Source organism: Xenopus tropicalis, chromosome 2 (assembly GCF_000004195.4).
Source record: "Xenopus tropicalis strain Nigerian chromosome 2, UCB_Xtro_10.0, whole genome shotgun sequence".
Lineage (NCBI taxonomy): Eukaryota > Metazoa > Chordata > Amphibia > Anura > Pipidae > Xenopus > Xenopus tropicalis.
The window spans coordinates 161618007-161637243 of NC_030678.2; the positions used below are offsets into that span (position 1 = coordinate 161618007).

At 40.9% G+C, this 19237-nt stretch overlaps 1 protein-coding gene across 1 annotated transcript; it reads left to right on the forward strand.

Moving 5' to 3' along the window:
- The first annotated feature begins 448 nt into the window (after positions 1 to 448).
- On the forward strand, positions 449 to 9169 carry mmp1 (matrix metallopeptidase 1). Its single transcript, NM_001030330.1, has 10 exons — positions 449 to 580; positions 766 to 1010; positions 2072 to 2220; positions 4155 to 4280; positions 4514 to 4675; positions 6161 to 6278; positions 6772 to 6905; positions 7224 to 7383; positions 8064 to 8167; positions 8874 to 9169. Exons 1-10 carry the CDS (start codon positions 476 to 478, stop codon positions 8972 to 8974), a joined length of 1404 nt encoding a protein of 467 aa, NP_001025501.1. The 5' UTR covers positions 449 to 475; the 3' UTR covers positions 8975 to 9169.
- The last annotated feature ends 10068 nt before the right edge of the window (positions 9170 to 19237 follow it).

Here is a 19237-nt window from a genome sequence, read left to right on the forward strand (position 1 = left end):
GGGACAGAATATGAATTTAAAATAAGAAAACACATCCCAAGCTCATACGAATTCCCCAGACACAGCTAAAAGCCCCATGATAACCATACTATAAATATTTTTTTCCATTGCAGCTGTTTCCATGGAGTTTATGAATAACTATATAAACGTACACTTTACATGGCAATAAAATACCCATTTGTCCTTTTATTTCAGGGCTCAGATTGTAGCACAGATATCTGTAGGTGGCCAAGACGACTATAGGATTGGATTTCTTTTAATGTTTGTTGATTACAGTACTGTCAGATAAAAATCACACAACTATTGCGTAACCGGAGCTGTGTGTGTGTCACCTTTTTGGCAGACTTCCTCTGTATTTACCACATTGGTGAAGAAAGACAAACATGACTCACGTTGCTGAGACAGGAATGGGCTATATAAAGGGGCAACCCTAGTGACTGGGAAGCACCGGCAAATCCTAGAAAGCCTTAGAAGGATGAAGAGCCTCCTGCTGAAGCTGCTACTGTGTGTAGCCCTCGCCGCCGCCTTCCCTACAGATAAACAAGATGCACCCACAGGAACCAGTGAGGAGATGGCTGAGGTAACAAATCATTCATTCAGGTTAAGCACAAAAAGATTTTTGTCTGTTTCTTCATTGTTTGCATCCAAATATTTACATTTCCAGACATATATCACTTGCCTAGTAAAGCTACATAAACATACAACAGTTGTATCTGCTTTTAGCCAAAACTCGATAATACAAATATTTATATCTCTCTGTCCCAGAACTACTTGAAGAAATTCTACAGTCTCGGCACCGAGGGGGGACCAGTTGGGAGAAAGAAAAACAACCGTCCTTTCACTGAAAAGCTCCAGCAGATGCAGAAGTTTTTTGGCTTAAAGGTGACGGGGATACTGGACAGTAAGACAATAGAAGTCATGCAGAAACCCAGGTGTGGAGTCTATGATGTTGGGCAGTACAGCACCGTCCCAAAAAGTTCTGCATGGCAGAAAACTGATCTGACCTACAGGTAATTATAAATAATCTGCCATTCTAGCTATTGTGCCATTAGTTGCTCATGACTGGAGAAGTTGAGGGTTGAAAGCTCAATTTGTGTTTGGTTCCCCTTCAAAACATATCTGGGTAAACTAAATTGTATGTATGTATAACTTTATTTATAAAGTGCCACAAGGGTACGCAGCACTGTACACAAGCTTACAATACACAGAATTACACACAGGGAGGACAAGTGTTATAATAAATACAATAAATATATATAAATACACAGGGAGTAAGTGCCATGTGGTATGAGACACAGTAGGAAGGAGGTCCCTGCCCCGTAGAGCTTACAATCTAAGTGGTTGGGTAACATACAGGCACATATTGGAAGGTAAGAGTGCACCAGGTATGGGCATTTGCCCTTAAGCGCAGGACTGGGCAAAATAATGTTTTAGTGCTCCAGAAGGTAGCATCTGAGTTTTATCTTAAAGAGAGTGGGTGAGTGTTCCCTACGGGGGGATTCAGGGATAGAGTTCCAAAGATACGGTATAAGGTCCTATATAGAAACCAATTAGTTCACAATGTAGTACAGGTATAGGACCCGTTATCCAGAATGCTCGGGACCAAGGATATTCCGGATAAGGGATCTTTCCGTAATTTGGATCTTCATACCTTAAGTCTACTATAAAATCAATAAAACATTAAATAAACCCAATAGGATTGTTTTGGATCCAATAAGGATTATTTATATCTTTATTGAGATCAATTTCAAGGTGCTGGTTTTTTTCTACAGAGAAAAAGAAAATCAGTTTTAAAATTCTGAATTATTTGATTAAAATGGAGTCTATGGGAGACGGGCTTTCCGTAATTCAGAGCTTTCTGGATAATGGGTTTCCGGATAAGGGATCCCATACCTGTACTGCTAATAAGCACCTTTGTTCTACATCAGTGATAGGCAACTAAAACCCCACTTTAGATGCTGTTGAACTACAACTACAAACATCTCTTTTAACAGAAGTCTGAACACTAAACAGTTGCCTGTAGCAATATAATGTGCAGTAAACATCTAAGTGTTTTTCCCCCACCTTCTAGAATCATAAACTTCACTCCTGACCTGCCCCAGGCCGACGTGGAGGCTGCCATTCAAAGAGCTTTTAAAGTCTGGAGTGATGTGACACCTTTGACCTTCACCAGAATCTACAATGAAGTATCAGATATAGAAATCTCATTTTCAGCTGGAGGTAGGATTTTACCTTATTCCCCAAACATATTTCTAGGATAGCTCCCATTTTTGATGGTCATTCACAGCTGTTTTGCTCTTATAATAGTTTTCATTGAAAGTGTCAAAACATCCTTATGAGCTGTACAATAGAATGTGGAAAGCTCGATGGACATACAGATGGAACAGATGTTATCTAGACATCTGGCTCCTATAGCTCGCCATGTCTCATCATGTCCCAGCCTCAAAGAAATGCTGTGGTGTTGTGCTGTGGAGTGTGTGCTCCATATGTAAATAAACAAAGTCATGCCCTTGCAGGGTCAGACAGTACACTCCAACTTATATGACAGGGCAGTGATTTTACATGTTCAGGGGTCTTAAAATGATGATGGTAGACTTGATGTCTATAAAAAAACACATTTGGATTTATGGGTCTTCAACCCTGCTTTAGGGCAGTGGTTCTCAACCCTCCTAATGCCGCGACCCTTTAATACAGTTCCTCATGTTGTGGTGACCCCCAACCATAAAATTATTCCTAAGACCATTGGAAATATGTGTTTTCTGATGGTCTTAGGCGACCCCTGTGAAAGGGTTGTTTGACCCCCAAAGGGGTCACTACCCACAGGTTGAGAACCGCTGCTTTAGGGTATGTCCAATGGGTCACATGTGGTCTGGGTTCATTGTAAGGCAGAGTTGCAGAAAAATGTGGTGGAGATGCTGAGACAGAAACAAGAGATCCTCTGCACTCACTAATTATCAATATATATAGGACATTAGGCCAATCTTTGCATTAAGCTACCAATAATTGCCCTCCCCTTTAAGCAAAAAAGGGATTGTTTGTCCATACATTGCAATATATTCAAGCTGGCCAACTACGTCACAGTCATCCCTGGTTGGCCAGTCCTACACTCACTTTTATCTGATTCATTAAGAATTCTACTTCTTTATTATACATTTTACACAGGGACTGAGTTTTACCTGCAACTTACTTGCTTTCAAGGCTAAAACCCCCAAATGGTTGCCCTTTTATTGGCTCCACTGGGATCACCTGACTGCAGCTGGGAAGGGTGGGAGCCACAACATGAAGCTGGTCACTGCTCCTGTATAAACTATAGCAAACGAGGGAAAGTTGTAATCACCACTAAATTGTTAGGCGGGGGTGCAATGAGGCCGTGACCACAAAATTCATACAGTTCCTCTGCACTCACCCATTATCAATATATATAGGACATTAGGCCAATCTTTGCATTAAGCTACCTAGTAGTGGCCTCCACTTTGAGCAGATGCTGAGGACAATAAAATAAAATAGGTTACAGGGGGTGAAACTGGAAGCTAAAGTGTTACAAGGGTTTTTACCATGGAGAGGACAAGCTGAGATTAGTTGGATACCCTAAACCATAAGCAGGGTCGGACTGGGGGGGTGAAGGGCCCACCGGGGCTCCTGTCCCAGGGGCCCTGCAGGTGCCCCCAACCAGGCGTGTCCCCTAACCCCCCCGCAGGGGCAACCCTAATCCCCCTCACAGGGCACCCCCTAACCCCCCTCGCAGGGCCCCCGGCAAGGGTCGGGTCTGGGCTGCCGGGGCCCAGTCCAACCCTGACCAGAAGATAAAATGTGGCCCTACAGCAGGGTCGGACTGTGGGGTGTAGGGCCCACAGGGGCTCCCACCCCAGGGGCCCTGCAGGTGCCCACGCCCCCCCTGGAGGGACCCCCTAACCCCCCTTGCAGGGCCCCCACCGGGCGTAAATTTAACGCGTCAGGGAAGGAGCGGTCGGGCCCCGGTTTCCCGGTGGCCCAGTCCGACCCTGCCCTATAGCAATAATGTATATATCTAGTAGCACAGACAGTAAGTAGACATTCCATGCTAACTAGCTTATGATCAGGATTCTTGATCAAAATATATACATATATAGCAAAATAAACACTTTATTTGTATGTATCACTTCTTTCATTTATAGATCACAAAGACAATTCTCCTTTTGATGGACCTGGTGGCATTTTAGCCCACGCCTTTCAGCCCGGCAACGGCATTGGTGGAGATGCCCATTTTGACGAAGATGAATCCTGGACCAAGACCAGCCAATGTAAGTAACATACACACACAAATCAAGCCCTATACTCAAATGTAAAAGCTGCACGCTGGCCTTGGGCTTTATATGCAATATGAGTATGTTTATGTGCACCAGGAGCCCATCCACAAACAAGAGACTGTGCACAAAAACGTACTTTCTACAGTCCTTCCACCTGGACTCTAGCAGAGAATTGTAGGACACCATATACAGGGCATTTAAATTGATTGGCTTTATTTTTCTTTCAGTGTACAATCTGTTTCTTGTTGCTGCCCATGAATTCGGACACTCCTTGGGGCTTTCTCATTCCACTGATCCAGGTGCCTTGATGTATCCATCTTACTCAAGTACCGACCCCAATGCATTTCAGCTTCCTCAGGATGATATAAATGCTATACAGTATCTATATGGTAAGCAGTGTTAATATTTTATATACACTTCTATAAAATTTTGTCCTTTACAATAAACTCTCAGGGCAAAGCCCGTTCTGAGCACATGCTCATATGTTAAGGTCACCAGATCAAAATCAAATCAGGGAGGGGCTTCAAATATTTGAAAATTGTTAGGCTGAACCGATTGCATTTAAAGTAATGACCTAGGCCAGCCCTGTACTTACTGCCTGCCTTACCACCTACTATAGTCTGCTGCCTGCCTTACCACCTACTATAGTCTGCTGCCTGCCTTACCACCTACTATAGTCTGCTGCCTGCCTTACCACATACTATAGTCTGCTGCCTGTCTTACCACCTACCATAGTCTGCTGCCTGCTTTACCTCCTACCATAGTCTGCTGCCTGCCTTACCACATACTATAGTCTGTTGCCTGCCTTACCACTTTCCATAGTCTGCTGCCTGCCTTACCACCTACTATAGTCTGCTGCCTGACTTACCACCTACTATAGTCTGCTGCCTGCCTTACCACCTACTATAGTCTGCTGCCTGCCTTACCACATACTATAGTCTGCTGCCTGTCTTACCACCTACCATAGTCTGCTGCCTGCTTTACCTCCTACCATAGTCTGCTGCCTGCCTTACGACATACTATAGTCTGTTGCCTGCCTTACCACCTTCCATAGTCTGCTGCCTGCCTTACCGCCTACTATAGTCTGCTTCCTGACTTACCACCTACTATAGTCTGCTGCCTGCCTTATCACATACTATAGTCTGTTGCCTGCCTTACCACATACTATAGTCTGCTGCCTGCCTTACCACCTACCATAGTCTGCTGCCTGCTTTACCTCCTACCATAGTCTGCTGCCTGCCTTACCACATACTATAGTCTGCTGCCTGACTTACCACCTACTATAGTCTGCTGCCTGCCTTACCACCTACTATAGTCTGCTGCCTGCCTTACCACATACTATAGTCTGCTGTCTGTCTTACCACCTACCATAGTCTGCTGCCTGCTTTACCACCTACCATAGTCTGCTGCCTGCTTTACCTCCTACCATAGTCTGCTGCCTGCCTTACCACATACTATAGTCTGTTGCCTGCCTTACCACCTTCCATAGTCTGCTGCCTGCCTTACCACCTACTATAGTCTGCTGCCTGACATACCACCTACTATAGTCTGCTGCCTGCCTTGCCACCTGCAATACCCAACAGTATTTGCACCCTAACATGCAGGCCTGAATGATGAGCAATTTAAGATTAGGGAGCAGAGTGTCTAAGCGCCAAACACAGGCAGCATTATATTCATGAAGTGTAGCTAGAGGTTTTCATGCTTCAAAAGTGCACAAAGAACAAAAAATGGACTCATGTCCCTGATTGGCAGTAAAAAGCTCAAAGATGATCTCAAAGACCAGAAACCTATTGATTTTATTGGTGTGTTGTTCTCTGCGTGTCAGTTTGTCAAATCGGGATAATTTATCTCTCACTATTTCACATCATTTTCAGGAAAGTCTTCCAATCCAGTCCAACCAACCGGCCCAACCACTCCTACCATATGTGATCCCAACGTGGTTTTCGATGCTGTCACCACCTTGAGAGGAGAACTGATTTTCTTTCTTAACAGGTAAATAAAAACAAAAAATGGGGAAAGCATATATTTTTTACATTGTGCAATCCTTAAGCTCCCTATAGTCATAATATACTGTATGTATATATCTCAATAAATAACCAGCATGTTAATATATATCATATAGGAAACCCTGATTATCAGACTAATATATTTATTAAAAAGCAACTTAATTTTCTATAGCAATGAATGGGACATTATTCAAGGATGAAAAATTATTAACCAATCAGCAGCTTCTATGTTCCGTTCCAGGGCAATCAGTAAATTAAAAGCAGACTTCTGATTGGCTGGCATGTTGTTTGGTTATTAGCAAACTTGCTCTGCTTGTACCATAACCCAGACTGATTCTAGTTCCATACGCTATCCAATCAAATTAGCTTTTGAAAGAAATACAGGGATTTTAGGGTCACCTAGCCAAAATTATTGATGGCCCCATATATAAACTTAATTAGAAATGTTCATTAACAGAAATTAATGTATTTAAAACCAGGTTTATATGGAGAAAGCATCCCCAAGCATCCGAGGCTGAACTCATGTTCGTGCAAACATTCTGGCCATCACTGCCCAACGATATCGATGCTGCCTATGAAAATCCTATAACGGAGCAGATCCTTGTGTTTAAAGGTAAACAAACCACAGGGCGCATTCACTTGCTGTGGGGGGTCATTTATAGTTATTTTTACAGTGCATATTGTTTTTTTTAGCATGTTTTCCACTAAATGCTTAAATATTGCACTACTGTGAAATGCACATTGCGCACCAATATTCGCAAATAAGACAGGTGTACACTTGAGCCTGGCCATTGTGCGTAAAATAGCGGCGATGGTAATTTTGCAAATAGAAATTCATTTATTTATAAATGAATTATATATATATTTTTATATATAATTTTTTATTTATAATTTATTGCGAATAAAAAAAATTGTTTTTTCTTTTTCACAGGAGCAAAATATACAGCTCTCAACGGCTTCGATGTATTGCCAGGCTACCCCAGGAACATCTACAGCCTGGGATTCCCAAAGACCGTGAAGAGAATCGACGCAGCTGTTCATATTGAGCACCTCGCGAAAACATATTTCTTTGTGGCTAATAAATATTGGAGGTAGGAGTCATAATCATTCTCAATAGGACTTTGGGGATCAAATGATTAAATGGGGGTAATGCCAAAATAGAGCCAAACTTAACCCTATATGTAAGAAAGGGCACTAAGTTTGCCCAGAAGCAATAACCCACAGCAACCAATTACATATTTGCTTTCAAACAGGTAAACAGTAAATGCTCAATGCTGATTGGTTGTTATGGCTTACTGCTCCTGGGTTCTGCAGGTATTTCTAGGCTGAATTTTTGGGCCACAAGAGGCAGTATTGGTAGGTGTCAACTGTAAGTATAATTGCCAGATGATGCAGCATTAAACAGCCTAGTCCGGGCATTAAGTACAGTGCCCCTAGTGGTGCCAAGTGAGATTATCGCTATCATTAGCTAACATTGACGCAGGGGGGAGGTCACAGTGCCTGTAGGGAGTGCTGGAAAAGTAAAAGGCAATAGGCAAGGGGGTTGATTTTCTGTGGAAGAAAGAGCCAGCGGTGGGGACGTGGGATTAGTAATAAAAAGCTATTCAGCTTGCCCTGTGCATTACTCTAGTAACAGGAGGGGTGATGAAATCTGATGCTCTGCTCTCAAAAATCACCTAATGGTGACAGTACTGTCTGTCTGAATTGAGCAGAATATTACAGTTTTAATGTTTGTCTTTTATAATAATTACTGCAATGTTTATATTTTCAGTTATGATGAAGATAAACAGCAAATGGACAAAGGCTTTCCAAAACTAATAAGAGACGATTTCCCAGGAATCCCTGAGAAAATTAATGCAGCCCTTTATTATAGAGGTAACTGACTTCAGTGTATTGTACTGGGCAATAATCACACCCGCACTGCTAAGCATTTCCTATGGGAAGGACTGAGAATAAACTGAGGCCAAAGAGGCTGGCTTTTTGGAATCAGGGTGGAAACATAAATAAAGCATCAGAGGGACAAACCCCAAACAGTCCCAGAAAACAGATATGGACAAAAAAGCAACATTTATATATTGATATATATATATATATTTTTTTTTAATTTAAAAAAAAAAAAAAAAAAATATATATATATATATATATTTATAAAATATATATACATCAGAACACTTCTCTGTTTTCCTTCTGAAGGTACAGTATCTCTCTTTGACTGTATTGTTACATGAACTGACCAGCAGGTGGTGCCATTGTTACAAAACACATTTTATGGGCTGTTAAAACAATGAAATAGCCTTGAAACTGAAAAAAAAAACAATTAATTAAAAAAATGCTTAGAAAAGCACTCTGATCAATTTTACATTTTTTTCTAAGGTTTACTTAAAAATTGTTTGGGCCACTGGCACGCCATTTCACTCACTTTTCTACTGGGAAACAATGGTTGTGGGATAAACTGTGGATTTGTAAGGAAAATATAGGGAGTTTTTCTCTGTAGCGCCCTCATCAGGTCAACAGTGCGCTTGTGCAGGTTTTGTTCATTTGTGTGACTTTTAACGATTTGGGGTTTTTTTTACTCCTATAGGTCGCCTGTATTTCTTCATTGGACGGGTCCAGTTTGAATACAACCTCAACACTAAGAAAATTGTACAGGTTTTGAGAAGCAACAGCTGGTTGGGCTGCTAACACCACAGACTCCCTGCTCTCTCACCACAGACTCCCTGCTCTCTAATAGAGGACAATATTGACAGCGACTGTTGCTCATTTCTGCAGCTGTCAGTAGTTTCCATATCATTTCAATTCAATGCAACTTTTGGGTTTATTTAATCATTATTAATTAATATTTTATACTACTTTTTCTTTAATAAATATTTTTTGTTTAAAACGTTGTGCTTGTGCAATGATGTTGGTAAAAAACAACACACAGAGCCAGGTGGGAACCTTTGTCTCAGGCCACATTTGGGGCCCCATGGGGTGCAGGGGACTTTAAACTGGTGGTGTACCATTAAGTTAACCATAAATATTTTAGAAAATGGTCAATTCTTAGCAACTAATTATCAATTAGTTGCTTCCAACTCTTTCCAGTTTTCAATTCAGGGTCACTGACCCCAGCAGCCGAACACTATTGCTCCGTGGGGCTACCATTTTATTGTTATCGTTACTTTGATTGCTTTCAATTCAGGCCCTCACCTATTCATTCACAATTTCTCACTGCCTGGTTGCTAGGTTAAATTGGACCCTATCAACTAGATATAGCTGCTGAAATTCCAAACTGGAGATCTGCTGAACACAAAGCTAAATCATTCAAAAGCCACAAATAACCAACATGAAGACCAACTGCAAATTGTCTCTAAATATCACTCTAACAACCCCTTTAAAAAGCCATCTTTTTTTGAAGGAAGTTTCGAAATTCGCCAGGTGTAGGGGTGGACTAATAGCCAATCACTGTCACAGAGCAGCCATTTTTATTGTGGTTCTCCTTAATAAGGCAATTAAAATGACCAGTGGGACACTTAACTGGTGCAATTAAATATTTATTCAGATTATATTTTTTCATACATCTACACTAAAAAAATAATTGATATTTAAAAGGAAATGCTGATTTACTAATCCACGAATCCGAATCCCGAATGGGAAAAAATCAAATTGGAAACAAACATTTTGCGACTTTTTCGTATGTTTTGCGATTTTTTCGTGAATTGTTGCGACTTTTTCATAGCTGTTATGACTTGCGCGAATTGTCGCAACTTTCTCGTAGCTGTTACGACTTGCACGAATTGTCGCAACTTTTTCGTATTGAAAAAGTCGCAAAATACCAATCATTACGAAAAAACGCATTCGGACGCTTTCGATCCGTTCATGGATTAGTAAATCGGCCCCTAAGGGTGTATTTATTAATATTAGACAAACATCACTGGTAATGTTGCCCAGGGCAACCAATCAGCAATTAGATTTGAACGGTCACCTACAAGTTAGAAAGCAAAGAACTGATTGGTTGGGTCAATTGGTGGGATAATAGAGAGCGGGCAGAAAGTAAAGCTGCAGAAGATACTTGGCCACACAGCATATTTGAGACAAACACATTCCCATGGGGGGATAGTCTTGCTATGGCAGTTACCTAGCTGTCTACAAATGTCTCTCATTCTGCATTATAGGTCCTCTGTGATAATTGGTCCTGCTGGTCAGATTCAGACTCTAAGTAGTTTATGGAGACCTTATTCTCAGTTGTTACATGAATCTAGAATATGTATCTAGAAATGAGCGATAAAGGTTTTCAGCAGGTTCATATTTGGTGATATCTATAACATTTGCAGCAATGACATTTTCCAAGGATTCTCATACACGCTCTATCTAGTGGAAAATGGAGAAACTATTGATAAATATTAATATTATTTTGAGCTTCAGGTTTCCCTTAACCTTTAAATGGGTTCTTCATGCTACATAGGTATCCCTTATCCGTAACTTGTTACGCAGAAAGCGCCAAATTATCAGAAGTCCATCTCCCATAGAGTCCATTTCTAATTTTTTTTAGTCTGTAATAATAAAACAGTCCCTTGTGCTTGATGGGAAGTCACTCCGCTATACTTCAGAGAATATCCAAAACAAAACAAAACTAGCAGCCACCCCAATATAATCTACTGTGATCTTCCTGCTGTACTATACAGTTTGGATATAAATTCCTTTCTGTCTGAGGATAAAACTTCAACATTAGTGATGAGCGAATCTGTCCCGTTTCACTTCGCCAAAACGTTTGTGAAACTGCTAATAAATTTGCGAAATGGCGGAAAATTTGCGAAACGCATCGAAATCAATAGCCGACTTTTTTTATTTTTATGCGCAAAAATCAATGGTTGTTTTTTCTCACTCCTAATGCATTGGGTGTTTTTCTTTTGTAGCTGCTTTTTTTGTCTCAGCAACATTTTTGTCTTGGCGACTTTTTTGTCTGCAAATTTCAAATCATATATAAAGCAACAGAAGTCGGTTATATTGGCCTTGAAATTGGTGGGATACTCTTGTCTCACCGGTTGGCTTTGGTACAGGGAAGCATCATTGTACGTCACTGTATGTTGATAAAGTCCACAGTGAGGGTTGAAATGTTCATCCACATAAAATAATCATCAACAAAACAGATACAAGCTTAACCAAACAATGACTGAGAAAAATTAACATTATTTATCCAAGGAACATTTTTGTTTAAAGGGGAACTCCATCCAAATTTAAGCTTGTTGAAAAGTAAACACAATTTCAAGCAACTTTGCAATATACATTAAAAAAATTTGCAGCCTTTTTCATAATAAGGTTTGGATCAGTCCCCTAAGCCCCGCCCCCTGTTCCCCTGCTGATCTGGCTGACTACTTTGAGACTCAAATAAAATGTAACAGTAGTCGCCTGCCCCTCAGCCTGCCTTCAGCCTGCCTCCTCCCAATCCCACAATTCCCTGCACACGTGATGTCAATAAGGAAAGGAACATCCCAGTGCAATGCATTGGGGGTTATGTAGTTCCTGCATGCTGTCTGTAAGCTGTGAAGACGTTACAATTTGTAACATCAGTGTTTGAGTCCCTCCTCCCCTGCCAGGATTTCAAATGATGCAGAAAGAGAAGAACTGTTTGCAGCTGGATTTCAGCATATAAAAATGGTATTTATTCCTACTTTTTGAAGGAAATGATTACAGTGATAGGGATATTAGGGGTTTCTGTGTGGTGTGGGGAAGCCAGAGTTCTCCCTTAAGTATACAATCTACTTTCTTTATATATCCTCCAAACTCTCTAATACAGTGCTGTCCAACTTCTGTTGTACCGAGGGCCGGAATTATTCCGACCTACGTGGTGGAGGGCCGATAATGGAAGCCAGTTTTGACCACTCCCCTTTTTGAAACCGCACCCACTTGAAACCACACCCATGTTATCACATGACCATACCCATATTAATGGTTGTAGTACAGCAAAAACCTGCCTCTGCCTGCCCCACCCTGCCTGTGTGTGCCATACTCTGCCTTCCCTACCCTGCCTGTGTGTGCCATACTCTGCCTTCCCTACCCTGCCTGTGTGTGCCATACTCTGCCTTCCCTACCCTGCCTGTGTGTGCCATACTCTGCCATCCCTACCCTGCCTGCGTGTGCCATACTTTCACTGTGTGTGCCATTCTTGGCTGGTTTGTGCCAAACTTGGCCTGTGTGTGCCATACTCTGCCTGCCCTACTCTGCCTGTGTGTGCCATACTCTGCCTTCCCTACCCTGCCTGCGTGTGTCATACTTTCACTGTGTGTGCCATTCTTGGCTGGTTTGTGCCAAACTTGGCCTGTGTGTGCTATACTCTGCCTGCCCTACACTGCCTGTGTGTGCCATACTCTGCCTTCCCTACCCTGCCTGTGTGTGCCATACTCTGCTTGCCCTATGATGCCTGTGTGTATGGCACACACAGGCAGCCTACAGTGACACAATGCTGGCACTGCTCCTACAGTCTGCACAATAACTATATATTAAAAAACTTTTTAATTGCAGTACCACCTCAGTATATGTTCTTTTTGTAGTATGCAGGGATTATTTGTGGGTTTCTACTGCTCCTGAGGTGTGAACAGGGGAACAATGTGGGTGATTACAGTCTGAGCCTGAGGTGTGAACACTGCAGGGGGTGAACAATGCAGAGATTAAAAGGTGTGAACAACACAGGGGATTACATATTTAAACAATACAGCCTGATTACAGCCTGAATCTGAGGTGAGAACCATGCAGGGGGGGGCAGTTAATCACAGTACTGATACCATTTAAATCTTACACAAAGGTAAGCCATCAAAGCAGCCAGACAGGTGGGGGGCCACACAGAGGGGGGTCGCGGGCCGCCAGTTGGACAGCACTGCTCTAATACATTAAACTTCAAAATATGTATTTTTACCGATTCCATATGTTGTCAGTACAGCTTGTCTAGAAGATTTTGACAATTTTTCTTATTGGTGATGCTTACACCTACAAACCAAAAAGGGATCAGAACGACTTACCTTTCATCCACCTCAAACAGAGATATATATATATATATGTAGTACGCTAGGAAAAAGGGAAAAGAAAATTCTTTAGATGACAACAACCCTTACTTACAGTGCAATCACCTTTCTAACAGGATACATCCCATTAAATCAAATTTACTACTTGTCATGTGACTAGGCACAACAGCTTCCGGCCAGTCCATAAATTAGAGTATGATGCCTTACAGTGAAATTTAGTACAAACAAGACATGACTGGTATAATTCCCATAGTTAGAAGTATTAAAGGGGAAGGAAATACCATGCAGGCAAGCCTACCGTGGAAAGAAAATTTAAAAAAAATGAATTAGAATTGCACTCAACATTTATTATTTATGTATTTATTTGTTTATTTATCATTTATATAGCACCACAGATGTATTTAGTTCTTTACAAGGCATAAATAGAAACTATATATTCAGAATAAATAGTTAAGTGCTATGGGTTTCAGTGCAGAGTTGAAAGAAGGTCCCTGCCCCAAAGGGCTTACAATCTATTAAGAAGAGGAGACAGACAGAAACAATGTGAGGGAGGGGCCCACGTGCATAAGTTAGGAAATTGCAATAAGTTTGTACAGGTATGGGATCCCTTATCCAGAATCCCATTATCCAGGAAGTTCTGAATTACGGAAAGTCCATTTCCCATAGACTCCATTATAATCAAATAATTCTAATTTTTGTTCCTTTTTCTCTGTAATAATAAAACAGTACCTGTACTTGATCCCAACTAAGATATAATTACCCCTTATTGGGGCAGAACAGCCCTATTGGGTTTATTTAATGGTTAAATGATTCCCTTTTCTCTGTAATAATAAAACAGTTCCTGTACTTGATCCCAACTAAGATATAATTACCCCTTATTGGGGCCAGAACAATCCTATTGGGTTTATTTAATGGTTAAATGATTCCCTTTTCTCTGTAATAATAAAACAGTACCTGTACTTGATCCCAACTAAGATATAATTACCCCTTATTGGGGGCAGAACAGCCCTATTGGGTTTATTTAATGGTTAAATGATTCCCTTTTCTCTGTAATAATAAAACAGTACCTGTACTTGATCCCAACTAAGATATAATTACCCCTTATTGGGGGCAGAACAGCCCTATTGGGATTATTCAATATTTAAATGATTTTTATAAACTTAAGTTATGGAGATCCAAATTACGTAAAGATCCCTTATCCAGAAAATGCCAGGTCATGTGCATTCTGAATAACAAGTCCCATACCTGTATAATGTAATATAAGGAATAATGTACCACCATAAAATATAAGGACATTAGAAGTCGTTAGGGGTCATTTACATCTTGGAAGGCAGTGTGCAAAGTACATAGTGCCACTTTTTCCTGCTTAAAAAATTGCCACAGGTGCCTGTGCTTGATTTTGGAGACTGGCAGCCAACCCCTATGAATACGTTGCTACCTGTGAGAGTTAGGGGTAGGTTACTGAGACGAGTAACCAAGGCTCCAACGAGGAGATCGGAATGGAAAAGTATCACCAAGCTGGTTATATTGTCCATTGGAGGAATTTGTGTGGCAACAAATACTTGAGAAGTTGTGTTAGAGAGTGCAAATAGGGGCATATTTATGTAAGCCAACATCATCGGTGATGTTACCCAAAGAAACCAATCAGATCTTTGCTTTTGCTTTCTAACTTGTAGGTGACCATTCAAATCTAACTATTGATTGGTTGCTCTGGGCAATATCACAGATGGTGTTGGCTTACACACTATACACTATACACTCACTGCCCTCACCGTGAGAAACCCCCTACGCTGCTTCATATGGAAGTTCTGTTCCTCTAATCTAAACGGGGGCCTCTGGTGCGCTGATTGTTTTTATGGGAAAAAAGAACCCCCCCTATCTGCCTATAATCCCCTCTAATGTACTTGTACAGAGTAATCATGTCCCCTCACAAGCGCCTCTTTTCCAGAGAAAACAACCCCAACCCTGACAGTCTAACCTCATAGTTTAACCCTTCCATCCCCTTTACCAGTTTAGTTGCAGTCTCTGCACTCTCTCTAGCTCATTAATATCCTTCTTAAGGACTGGAGCCCAAAACTGCCCCCCATACTCAAGGTGAGGCCTTACCAGGGACCTATAAAGGGGCAAAATTATGTTCTCATCCCTTGAGTCAATGCCCTTTTTTATACAAGACAGCACTTTATTTGCTTTAGTAGCCACAGAATGACACTGCCTGGAATTAGACAACTTGTTATCTACAAAACCCCCAGATGCTTCTCCATTAAGGATCCCCCCAACACACTACCATTCAGTATATAGTTCGCATTTATATTATTTCTACCAAAATGCATAACTTTGCACTTATCAACATTGAACCTCATTTTCCAGTTTGCTGCCCAGTTTTCCAATTTTGTCAAATCGCTCTGCAAAGCGGCAGCATCCTGCATGGAACTTATAGTTTTGCACAATTTAGTGTCATCAGCAAAAATAGAAACAGTACTGTCTATGCCCACCTCCAGGTCATTAATAAACAAGTTAACAAGTTGTATGTGGGCAGGTGCTGATTGGCCGGGAGCTTGGGAAACACCACATTGCAATGTTGCTACAAATTATGAAAAGATCCCTTATTTAGCAGACCCCGGTACCTAAACATTCCAGGTAATAGATACCATATATTTACTACACGGCCGGATTGCATTGGCTTTACAGTAAAAGTAGATGCTGGTGAAGCAATGAAATGAATCAGCTCCACGGTTGTTATAAAACTTCCTTGTCATGGTACGGGAGGGCTGATTCAAACACTAACACATTTCTGCATAGGGCTTACTGTTGCAATAGGAAATTGCTGCTGCATGTTCAGTCCGGAAACGTGATTCAGTTCTGCAAGGGATCCTCTTTCCCATGCTATTTAGTACATAGAGGATGGATGTGTAAGGGACTCCGTAGCATAAAAGCCACATTGTATGGTGTTGGATACACAAAATTCAGGCTATGGCGACACCTGCAACCACAACTGAAAAATCCTAAGCCTCTCTATCATGGGACTGAAGTTCTTAGTAAAGCTCAGTGTTCCTTTTCTCAGATGCAATAAAAAAGTTATTTACTAGGTAACATAACCTGGCAGCCAGACCGTTCATTGCAAGCTTAACTAGCTTAACTAGATGGGCACCTATTAACAAGGTACCAGGTAACTGTTTGTAAGAGTTAAGGAGCTTTTCAGTAATAAGTGCACAGGGGCTTATATATAACTTTATACAAAGGTACAAGTATAGGACCCTTTATCCAGAATGCTCGGGATCAAGGGTATTCCAGATAAGGGGTCTTTCCGTAATTTGCATCTTTACACCTTAAGTCTACTAAAAAATCAATAAAACATTAATTAGGGCTGTTCTGCCCTCAATAAGGGGTAATTATATCTTAGTTGGGATCAAGTACAGGTACTGTTTTATTATTACAGAGAAAAGGGAATCATTTAACCATTAAATAAACCCAATAGGGCTGTTCTGCACCCAATAAGGGGTAATTATATCTTAGTTGGGATCAAGTACAGGTACTGTTTTATTATTACAGAGAAAAGGGAATTATTTAACCATTAAATAAACCCAATAGGGCTGTTCTGCCCCCAATAAGGGGTAATTATATCTTAGTTGGGATCAAGTACAGGTACTGTTTTATTATTACAGAGAAAAGGGAATCATTTAACCATGAAATAAACCCAATAGAGCTGTTCTGCCCCCAATAAGGGGTAATTATATCTTAGTTGGGATCAAGTACAGGTACTGTTTTATTATTACAGAGAAAAGGGAATCATTTAACCATGAAATAAACCCAATAGGGCTGTTCTGCCCCCAATAAGGGGTAATTATATCTTAGTTGGGATCAAGTACAGGTACTGTTTTATTATTACAGAGAAAAGGGAATCATTTAACCATTAAATAAACCCAATAGGGCTGTTCTGCCCCCAATAAGGGGTAATTATATCTTAGTTGGGATCAAGTACAGGTACTGTTTTATTATTACAGAGAAAAGGGAATCATTTAACCATGAAATAAACCCAATAGGGCTGTTCTGCCCCAATAAGGGGTAATTATATCTTAGTTGGGATCAAGTACAGGTACTGTTTTATTATTACAGAGAAAAGGGAAATCAATTTTAAAAATCTGAACTATTTGATTAAAATGGAGTCTATGGGAGACAGGCTTTCCGTAATTTGGAGCTTTCTGGATAATGGGTTTCCAGATAACGGATCCCATACCTGTACTGCCCATGGAACCATGTCTTTCTTTAGTACAGTCTGGAACAGAGGCTTAATAATTGAACATATGCAGTGGCAGACCCTATACACATAGGCAAATACATGATCCTTTATTTGCAATCCTTGAAAAGCCCTATGAACTGCTGAACTGATTGCTATTGGGTCACTGGGGTGCATTTATGAATCCTGAGCAGTTGGGCAGCAGTACATTAACCCAAATTAACAAACAGGCACTAGGGGCCATTTAATACATGCTGGGAGGGTTCAAAGGGCAAAAAATTGGCTCAGTGTGCATTGTTTTTGTTCTTTTTGTCTGCCCACCAAGTCTTTGTGTTCCAAAACAGAGACCTGTATTAACTAATGAATACACTGCTGCCTGCCATCGGCAGTACTGTATTCATGTGGGACAAGCAGGGGAGGCACAAAGGCTTCTCTTCTCCTGCCTCCCCTGTCCAATAACTTGAGTGTTATACAGACTTGCAAGTTGGGGAGAACAGGTGGGTAGAGGCCTGCCCTATGGCAGGTGGTAAGGACAGGGTTGCCAGCTGATCCTGAGCTGCCATATGCTAGACACAAGTTTGTTTGTTTTTTTTAAATTAGCACTAAGAGCATGCTTCCCTTATTAACCTTCAGTTTTCAACTTGCAGTATCCCCTTAGAAGCCAGACATTTGTAAATCAACCTAAATTGCTGGATTTTGTAAATTAACCAAAATGTTTATTTGCTTTTTGCAAATTTTTTTTTTTAATTTTTTGGCTAAGCCTAGAAATTAACAGTGCCAAGATACTAACAAAGATGAATGTAAAACTGGTTCTGGGTACGTTTACAATCTACATTTTTCTCAATTTCCAAGCTGTTTATTAAGAGATAATATGAGTTCTGTAACAACATTGCCACCTGCTGGTCAGTTCCTCTGACAGTATGGTTGGAGAGAGACATGTTTAGAGGAAAAACAGAGAACTGTTTTGATGTTGCTCTGCTTAGAAAAGAGATCAGACCTGATTGTAAATCTCTCTCACTGTACAGAAGCAGAAATGACCAGCAGGTGGTGCTGTTGGAGAAAGCAGAAAACTGTCAACTTGAGTGGAGGCCAGTAGACCTGAGATATGCAGTTGCAATAAAGAAAGGCTTTTATCTAAAAGTAGTTCTCTACCTCAGCCCTATGCCAACTATTGCTTATGGATTAAATACTCCTGCTTAGGAAAGAGATCCAAAACCCAACATGCACTTTCCCATCTCCTTCCTGAGTAGAGGAACTGTGCTCACCAATGGCCTTTGGGGTAGGTTTACATTTCTGCATTTCCAGGGGTTGAAAATAAAGAAATATAGACTTGAGTGGAGGGCAGTAGACCTGAGATATGCAGCTGCAATTAAGAAAGGCTTTAATCTAAACATAGTTCTCTACCTCTGCCCTATGCCAACTATTGTTTATGGATTAAATACTTTGTATTAAGGTTTTGTAATTGAAGGAACAGGAGTTTATTACAGCTAACAACGTATCCTGAAGCTGTGGGAGTGGTAGGTTCTATAAACTACTTTATTTTTTATTAGTGCCCTGCCATATACTTAAATGGAAACACTGGGGAAGCTGCCAAGGAAAGATGCCAAGCCCAGAACGTGCCTTCTGCCAGACAAGCAGTAGGAGATGCCTCATCATGAAATCACTAAACTCAGGGTGGGTGGGTTGGTGGGTAGATACCCAAATTATATTGCTATG

Bases quoted from the DNA above. Each gene is read 5' to 3' on its own strand.
- mmp1 (NM_001030330.1), top strand. From the start codon at position 476: ATGAAGAGCCTCCTGCTGAAGCTGCTACTGTGTGTAGCCCTCGCCGCC. The intron at 581-765 runs GTAACAAATCAT...TCTCTGTCCCAG, and splicing joins CCAGTGAGGAGATGGCTGAG to AACTACTTGAAGAAATTCTA. The intron at 2,221-4,154 runs GTAGGATTTTAC...TTTCATTTATAG, and splicing joins AATCTCATTTTCAGCTGGAG to ATCACAAAGACAATTCTCCT.